This window comes from Danio rerio, chromosome 13 (genome assembly GCF_049306965.1).
Source record: "Danio rerio strain Tuebingen ecotype United States chromosome 13, GRCz12tu, whole genome shotgun sequence".
NCBI lineage: Eukaryota > Metazoa > Chordata > Actinopteri > Cypriniformes > Danionidae > Danio > Danio rerio.
In genome coordinates, this window is record NC_133188.1 from 26412496 (window position 1) to 26422500 (window position 10005).

Genomic DNA, 10005 nt, shown 5'->3' on the forward strand with positions numbered 1-10005 from the left:
AGTGACACCTCTGTAAAATATGGGGGAATCCCAGCAACAGAAGGGTTGATGCGTATGTAGTGAACGGGGAGTGTTTGTGGTATAGTTTTGCAAGAGAACGCAAAACATCTTTGTGAGGGAACGTAAAAACTTAAAAAAGATATATATATATATATATATATATATATATATATATATATATATATATATATATATATATACATATATATATATATATATATATATATATATATATATATACATATATATATATACATATATATATATATACATATACATATACATACACATACATACACACACATACATACATACATATATATATATATATATATATATATATATATATATATATATATATATATATATATATATATATATATATATATATATATAAATATATATATAAAATATATAAAGCACACACACACACACACACACATACGTGTGTGTGTGTGTGTGTGTGTATATATTTCCTAACACTCGTTTTTTCTCCTGTGTGTTTTTTTTTTTCTCCCACCCAGTTTTTTCTTTTTCCACCCATTATTTTTCCCACCATCATGTCCCTTCTGGGTCTCATTAACATTGTACACCAATATATAGTAATATTCTGTTTATTGTAAGCACCTTCCGTTTGTCATCTGCTGCTTTAAATGCAGAGACTGGAATGAATTCTGATTGGCTGTCATTGTTTCAGCCAATCAGATCTTTACGAAAGTGATTTTAATTATTTTTTTTTCTGTGCCACTGCTGTTGTGAACTGTTTTTTATTTTATTTTATATTTTTTTTATGTTATTATTTTTTATTATTTTTATTTATTCACCCAAAACTATATATTTGTTGTTTTATCTATGCTAGTCAATGCTAGGTTACATTCCATTTAAAAATCACAAAACAACAATATGACTCGCATAAATCAGCTACATCATAACACAAGTAAACCTGTTTCTTTCGATAGTAGCTGTGCACATCCCCATGCAGAACTGCTGTTATTTATTGAGACAATACACTGCTGTCTCCAATAATACAATTGTATTTCCTTGTGTAAAGGATTAAAACATAACTCTGGCTTAGGAAAGTTTTAAATATTAACATGGTTATTAATGTCATTTTTCTTTGTCAAATACTGTGCATTATAGATAGCACAGCAAGAGCATGAGGTCAGTGAAGCTTGATCGCAGCATTGATCAGGCCCTGATGAATTTTTAATACTGGCTATTAAGGAGATCTGCCAATCCACTGTAAGGCCAAGGTCTTTTGGGGCAGTCAAGACAGGTGCTGCAACTAATCAATTATCATGTTTTCTCTGGGTTTTGTTTCCTCCATGTCCAACGCCTTGCAAGGTGAACTCTAGCATTTTAATCTCTTTGACACCTACCTTCTATGTATTTTTGCATGGGGATCATTTTAGAGACTAATGCTTCTTGTTAGCTAATGCTGATGCAAGATTTCTTTATGTAATCATGTGCAGAAAACTATCCTACTTCCTTGAAAAAATATATATCTCAAAAATATTTGTCCTAAGATTTTGTGTCAAGGCAGCCTCATTCTCCATTCAGTTCAATAAAAATAGTCGGTTAACTGATCAGATGGCCTTTGGGGCACATTCTGCCAAACATTTTGTGCAGTCCCAGCATGTTTTAGAGTACATTTACACCACAACCATGTATTAAAAATAGAAATGTTATGACCCATACCAAAAGAACTGCACTGTTTGCAAGCAGAAGTACTGTAGAGGAACGCTGCATGCAAGCTTTGTATATTACATTTTGCATTGTGGAGGACTTGCAGTTTTTGCATACTATCAGTTTTAAAGTCTCCAGACAATATTACCACCTTCCTATTCTTATTCTAATATTATTTTTTATCTTATTTCTCTTATACTTTCTGGTATGGATTGCATCATAAAAACATCTGATCTCATGTCAGCACAAATTGTTACTTTTGCAGATAGTTACTTATTTATTCATTGAAGTTGAACACATAATTCATTCAAGTTACTTTCAAAAAAAGGTTAAACAGTTGAACCAGGTTCAATTAGGTTCAAACCTCAAAGATTGTATTTTAAGGTTGAACAACATTCTAATGATTTTTGAACAACATGGCAGTGAGTAGGCAATGACAGAATGTTCATTTAAAGGGCACCTATGGTGAAAAATCTACTTTTCAAGCTGTTTGGACAGACATGTGTGCAAGTATAGTTTATAGACTGTCATATTGGGGTGATTATAAACACACCCAGTCCTTTTTTTTTCAATTTAACAATATAAAAACGGTGAACCAATTTCAGCGGTTTTTAGATTAACCGCAACTTGACATAGGAGTGCGGTCCCCCCGCCCACCAATATTGATCGACAGGCACGCACTACCTAATCCTCAGTTTGTCGTGTCACGTCCCCCATTTTCAGCGTGTAAGTCAAAGTGGTGTCACTAAAGGATGTAAGGTCACTTTAAGATGTAAGGCTCATTGTGCTCAACACAAGGTCAGAATTTACCGAATGTTTGTTTGTTGGTAGGTTAGTTAGTTTGTTTGTTAGTTTGTTTGTAGGTAGGTTTGCAAACTAGTGTACTTTTCATTGCGTCTATCTTAAACTTCAGCCGTTTGCATTTCTCGAGGTCACAGAAGCTTCCTGTGAGTGTGATCTTAACTAAGTGCAGTTGTAAAGTGCAAACGCCTTTGCCTCACGTGAGTGTTGCTCCATTGGAACTAAAATAACAAACTTGCCTGCAGGTCGCACATCAGAAGCGCTGCTCGGCGACGTGCATTTTACAATTCTACTGTAAACATAGGTTTCTATCAGGGTACACACAATGGGCGCTTCAAGTCACCGGCTGTCCGCGGTGCCCAGCCAGGATTCGGGACACTTTATGTTTCTACCACGCCACAGAGTAGAGGTCTGCATTACCGAGGCTGTACCGTGGGAGCGAGCGAGCATGCGTATGTATGTGTGTGAATATGAGAGCGTGATGCTGCGTTTAGCTTGTTTGTTCCTGTGTGTGCGCGCGATTGAGAGAACTTTGTGCTGTCTGTCTGTCTGTCTGTCTGTCTGTGTGTGTGTGTGTTTTGTGTGTGTGTGAGAGAGAGAAAGAGCGTGATGCGGGTAGAAAACGGGGCGGGGCGGGTAGTGGGACAACAAATGCTAAATATAAGCGGGAGCGGTCGGGTTCAGGCTATAACCTGACGGGAGCGGGATTCAAAATTTAGTCCCACGCAGATCTCTACCACAGAGCGCCGTCTGAACATGCGAATGTCCTTGTCTGGTGTGCCATGTCGCAGCTCTAAGCGGGTCAACCGGTGCCTCAGTCTAAGTTAATTCACTGACCGTGGTTATTAGTCTCGGTGTACAAACTCGGCACTTTAAATTAGCACACAGTTGGCTGTAAAACTATACAAAGACACAAATGATTGTGTACTCTCTGCTTGGTCTGTGGCCGAGGCGTACATGTACGGCTGAATGCTGATCCTCTCATGCAGCCTCTCTGTCTGCCTTTTTGTTGCCAAACACAGAGCGGGGGTCACAGACCTCTGTGTGTTGTAGGTTTAGTTCCAGAATGTACTGCAATATTGTTTACAGTTGTGCACAGCTCTACACAAACGACGTTTGTTTGTTGTAAATAATGGTCTATTTATCTTTTTTGCACAATGCTTTGAATAAATTAGAATTGCAAAGAGCATATGCAGTAAAAATGTGAAACATACATATTCAGCGTCTTGTACTCAGATATCACACTAAATGCAGTGATGCCTAACTTTACTGTAGTTTGGCTGTGCAAATAGTATATACACTCTCAAAAAAAAAGGTACAATGAGGGTACAATTTTGTTCCTAGAGGGAACAAAATATAAAATTGTACCTTTAAAGGTCCCATATTGGTCCTTAGGGTACAATTTTGTACCCAAATGGGCTATAAAGGTACAAATGTCCAGATTTAGGTTTGAAAGGTACATTTTTGTACCTTTTATAGCACATTTGGATACAAAATTGTACCGTAAAGGACCAATTTGGCACCTTTAAAGGTACAATTATATATTTTGTTTCCCTATAGGAACAAAATTGTACCCTCAGCTCATGATAAGATCAAGACACTATATAACACTAATTTAAATGTATTAATACTGAACATTAATACTAAAATACATAATTTAAAAATATAATAAATAAATAAATTGATTGATTTAAATATTTTAATAATTAATTTTTTTCATGTATTTAAATTACATTTTTTCTCAAAAATGTTAATAATTTAATTTATAATTGAATGTAATTTTAATCATTAAAAACGTAAATACTGGTCTTTGCTTACTGTTTAAGACCCTATAGTTTATGGGATGTAGAATAAGAACCATGCAGAGTGACATCATCTTCATACAGGTGGTGGTGTTGCTGTCTCTTTAAGAATTTGGCTTGTTGAGACGTTATAGTAGTGTTTGTTACTGAGGCGGTCCGTCGAGTATGCTGGCTGTTTACACTGAACTTCGCACGCTTTTCAAAGAAAAGTCTATTTTGGAGTCCACACTTTTCAGGTAAGAATGTATTAAAGATATATTTTCAGTCTCATTTTTACATGTGAAGCCGTGTTCTGTTGATTTTGTCTGACTCTCGGGTCTCGGCTTTCCCCCGCTTTAAGTGCTCCGGGCTGGCCTGCAGGATGGAGTTTGCTAAGATGTCTGCAGCTTATTAAAGAAGTTAATACAATGTGATATCGAAGTCACCGAGAGACATAACGTTATATACGGTGAGTACTATATGCTGTTAGTTTTCTCGGTGTAAAAGTTCCCTTTATCGCCTACGTTACGTATTCGCGCCTTATATCTTACGTTACGTTAACGTTACTGCTTTATTAATAAGTGTTGCCACGGCGGAATATAATCGCAACCCAGATAGCAAAATACACTCGGGCCAGTTGCGGCGGCAGAAGCGAGCCGACGCTGCCGTATCCGTGCACCGGAATCGGGCCGTGACCCTTGAGTAATGTGCGGTGTGGCCCGGAGCTCGCGCGACTAAAGTCTTCTTATACCTTGATATAAAACCTTTTGTTATTAATACTGGAAATTTGTAATTATCGATAATGTTTTATATTTTGAGGCCATTTTTCTAGCCACGATTGACCGCTGAAATGTAATTTTAGACGGTTATATAAGTTATACCGCCATTTTGTGAAGAAAATCACAATTTTGTCACCGACAAAGCGACTGATTATGTAAACGTGGCTAGTTACAAACGTGGCGTACATATCTTCGTTTCAGTGTCTAAGTTACATTAATGTTGAGGAGTGTCCACAAACTCTCATGTTCAGATTTGTTGGTGCTTTACTATCGTTTAACGTTATACTTATGTTAATGTAGAATTATTAACATACCATGTTGTATAAATCGACGTTTTAAGTTATACTTTGTTCTTTAATGTAATAATTTGTCTCATCTGTTCTGAAACTGGTACCTTGAGCTATTTTACCTATTTTATTAATATCTCAAAATAAGAAAATAGTTATTGCTTTATCTTATTGCTTTCCAGAAGTTTTTGAAGTTTCCAATTGTCTTTCAGGACAAGATTGAACAACAGAATGCAGGCTAACAGCATCAGAGCAATGAAGGCATGTCATATGAAAGCATGGCTCAGTTACAAGATGTAAGTATGTCTCATTATCTATACCATGGTTTTAATGGCTTACATACTATTTTAAATTTGTAGGTTTTTACTTACAAACAACAATAAATGTACACCCACATGTTTAAAATTATTTTCTAGGTTTTCATCGAAAGATAAGAGATCAACTGAAGAATGCTATGGTACTGACTCTAAGGTACTCTTTCTAAACTTTCTCCACTTGATTAATATTATTAAATTCTAGCTTTGGATGGATTCATTCATATTTGTTTGTATGCCACATCTTATGTTCCAGGAATTGATTTTACAGCAGCACTTCTCATGTTGCCAGCCTTGTTAAGCGAGACACTTCAACATTTCGTTGTGCTCAGGTGCGTATGTTGTTTTTTTGTTTAGTATATGCTGTGATAAATGCATTTTATAATGCTTGATATTCTTTATATTAGGATGACGCAGTGGGTAGTGCTGTCACCTTACAGCAAGAAGGTCGCTGGTTCGAGCCTCGGCTGGGTCAGTTGGCATTTGTGTGAGGAGTTTGCATTTTCTTCCAGTGTTCGTGAAGGTTTCCTCCAAGTGCTCCGGTTTCCCCACAAGTACAAAGACATGCGCTATAGCTGAATTTGGTAAGCTTATTTGTCTGTAGTGTATAAATGTGTGTGTGAATAAGTGTGTCTGGATGTTTCGTAATACTGGGTTGCAGCTAGAAGGGCATCTGCTGCATAAAACATATGCTGGATAAGTTGGTGGTTCATTCCACTGTGGCAACCTTAGATTAATAAAGGGACTAAGCCGAAAAGAAATTGAATAAATAAATTAAATTTATATTAGTCGTTTAATCTGTGATACTTTTTTTTCTTAAATCATTGAATATTAATTATTTTACTTTCTATGCATGTTGATTTTCTCTTCATCAGTGATAGAGTGACTGATATTAATGTAATTATTGCTTTGTCATTTACAGTGAACCATCTTCACCACATCCAACAGTTCAAGTACAGGAGGAGGCCACCGACTGGACAACTGTGTTAACAAGACGAGTCACGGCAGTCTTCAGAGTTGATGGGATTGTGATTGGCCGGGCTAATGATGTGGACGAATATACATTTTTGACATATCCATCTTATTAGAAGAACACCTTGATGTTTCTGCAGTGGAATGTTTTGAATGAACGGTGGACAGTGACAAGCCTCGATCTACTCCAGTTACCAGAGGGATCAACCTTGTTTTTTGTTTCTCTACATGCTCTTGGGATAATCACAATCATCAAGTTAATCCAGCACACTGCTATCATTCATGCATAAAGCAAATTTTTTAAATAACTTGTGGTCCTAATGACTATCAAAGAACATTTTCCAGACATGAGTGCTTTACATGTCATGTTTATCAAAAGCATAAACACATATTGTGTTACAACAAATTACAACTCCACTTGAGGATGATGAGGAGTAATCTACTGATGTTGAGGAAGAGGCTACTGATGTATTTGGTTTTCTGCACTGTTTAAGCAATTTATAGAGAAACATTGCCTTCATTCTAAAATACAGAGAAAACGTTGATGACAAATTATTTATTATGACCGAGTATTCTGACTAAAGACAAATACTTTGGACTTTATAAAGTGCAGTACTTAATGTAGCCTGTGTAATGTGTTTATAAATCTTAAACAGTTTTCTTGTGGTCTTTGTATTAAGTGTAGATTATTTAGTTTTTATTCTTATCTAAATTGTTCTTTTTACTGTTTTACATGTCTGCTTTTATACTTGCTGTGTAATTTTATTTCTTAACACATTCAGTCGTGAGTTGTAATGAAATATTTCTACATTAATAAATAAAAATGGACATCTGTGAACCAAAATATTTTATTTATTTATTTGTGCATGCAGTCACCAAGGGATCAAAATGCCTGGGTCAGTACCCTGAAAATACTATATAATATAAAAAGGTACATTTTTGTACCTTCAGTGTCTAGGGTACAAAATTGTCCCTTAAAGGGTACAAATGTAGAAGGTACAATTTTGTACCTTTAAATAGAGGTACAAATTTGTACCCTTAAGGGTACCAACCCAGTGACGGGCCATTTGTACCCTAAAAGGTACAATTTTGTACCTTTTTTTCTGAGAGTGTAGTGCTGTCTTGAGTATTTTCAGGAAGTGTCACCAAAACTTTTTGCATTGGAAAAACCCTACAGAGTAAACCGTCATATTGAAAACAGGACAAAGCCATTTGACTATCTTGTTTATAAACAATGGTGTCAGGACTTTTCATCTTGATGACACTGACACTTCATTGACATGAATACTTGCTTTTGAGGAATAGGCTATCCATTTTGAGCAAGTGACACACTTTTGCAGGTTATCAACTAGGTTTTGCAGTTTGCACTAATTGTTCTGAGAAATGCATTAACTGTTTTGCAAATATAAATAGTGCTGTGAGAAATGCACCACAGCGACTGAGAAAAACTAATATAATCTGTATGACATTATGTATTGTAATGATGAAAAGAAGATTCATTATTTTTTCCCGTTTTATTGGTTTCGCATAATGTAAATAATCAATGTATTTCTGTCATTACATCTCTCTGGGAGATTCAGTAATAAATATGTATAAGGTAATGTTGATGTTTGGTCTTGGCAACATAGATGTGCTATGCTGCTTTAAGGATGAATGGATGGATGGATGGATGGATGGATGGATGGATTGATGGATGAATAAAAAGATAGAAATATGAATATATAGATGGAGAGAAAGATAGATATTTAGACCATTTTAAGGGATGTAAACAGAAACAATGGTCCCAACACATTTTTCTGTTTTACATTTTTAATTTCTATAGCTTTCAAGAATCAAAAAAGAGCCACATATTGATAAATAATCTTATGATAGCTGTTTTAACATCCGGTTATGATTAAATTGCCTTTTGTTACAGTTATGAAATCGTTTGATAACAAACAGGAAATGTTCATGGGCCAATGACATGACCACATTGAAATGGTATATAGATTGATTGATTTACTGATTGATTGATTGATTGATTGACTATTTCATGGCAGTTTTATGACAGAACCATGTATATATCATTTTAGTGTCTTAATTTTTTTCCATTTTTTTTGCCTTTAATAATTCTCTTAATAGTCCCATTGTGCTAAGGTGTTCTATATATTGAAGGTTAACATGGTGATTGTATTTTGTGCCGATTAAAAATATTCAATAGGCGTTTTGTAACATATTATATGACTTGTCCTTTATATTAAAATTAACATTTTAAAATAATCTGAGACCGAAGTAGGAAATACTGCCTGTGCTTTAGTCTTTTTAGATGTGGAGATAAAGCATTATAAGACCTCTATCTATGTCATTACAAAGAGCCCTGATTGAAATCACTCTGAAAATGTGCCAGCATTTATTTCCCTTTGAGCCTTTCATTACAAAACTGCTGCTAAAATGGCAAGGTAAGGCTTTACAGGCAAAGGAAAATCCAAGGTATATTGTAATCTCACCATGGCCTGTTTTGTTATTTAATCTGCCATAAGAATATAGTTTTATCTACCCAGTTCTGGATTTTACCTTCAAAGTGATCCATAAATAGACCTCCTTGACAAGTGCAGAGATTAACTATTAACTAGGTCTCTCATCATTTCTAATGTGAATGTAAATTTTTCAGAAATATGCTGCATACTTTATAACCATCTGATATTCTCATATAATGTGAATATAGAAAATCAGATAACCGTTCATTATGGAGAAATGAAATACAGTATGCTTTGCTTTTATTACTGAGGAATAGAAAATGTAAATGTCATAGTATATCAAATGTATGAAATGTGTTTGGAAATACAATTTCAGTTTCACGCTCCATCTTGTTCATAAAATTGCAAAATCTAAAGACAGAAATGACTTATAAATTTAAGAGTGGAAGTTCATAGGATATAACCAAAACATATCAAATTAAGTGTATCATAAAATCAGCAAGTCAAAAAATTGATATCAACAAAATGTCAACAAAACACTAGTCAACAAAGTGATAATGCAATAGATGAGACGAATTGAAAAGTGATTGAGAAAGAAAGTTTACCTTTTCCATCACAGCGCGAGCGAGACTAACTGGGTTGGCGATGTTTCTAACAGAGGCCACCGCTCCAGCAGCAAGTGTTTCTCCATCCATAATGATACTGTCCAGCTCCACCTCACCAGAAATATTCAGAACTGAACCATGACCTGCACAAGAAAACAAAAAAAAGTAAATTCACAGCCCAGTTAATCAAACATTAATATTTAATGACTATATATTCTATTAATATTTTATAACTATATACTAATTATAATGTAATAAACAAAAAAATGTCTGTGAGAAATCTGAATATTTTTAGAGTTTGTATGTATATACATACTTGCCATA

The 10005-nt window shown here is 35.0% G+C and overlaps 1 protein-coding gene across 3 annotated transcripts in view; it reads right to left on the reverse strand.

Annotated features, from left to right (window-relative positions):
- The window catches only part of si:dkey-103j14.5, a 51355-nt gene that overhangs the window by 19097 nt on the left and 22253 nt on the right, over positions 1-10005 (reverse strand). For all 3 annotated transcript variants that reach the window (XM_694048.9, XM_073920878.1, XM_005156924.5), the window contains exon 3: positions 9682-9824. In XM_694048.9, coding sequence (XP_699140.4) covers positions 9682-9824 — 143 coding nt within the window. The remainder of the gene's footprint in view (positions 1-9681; positions 9825-10005) is intronic.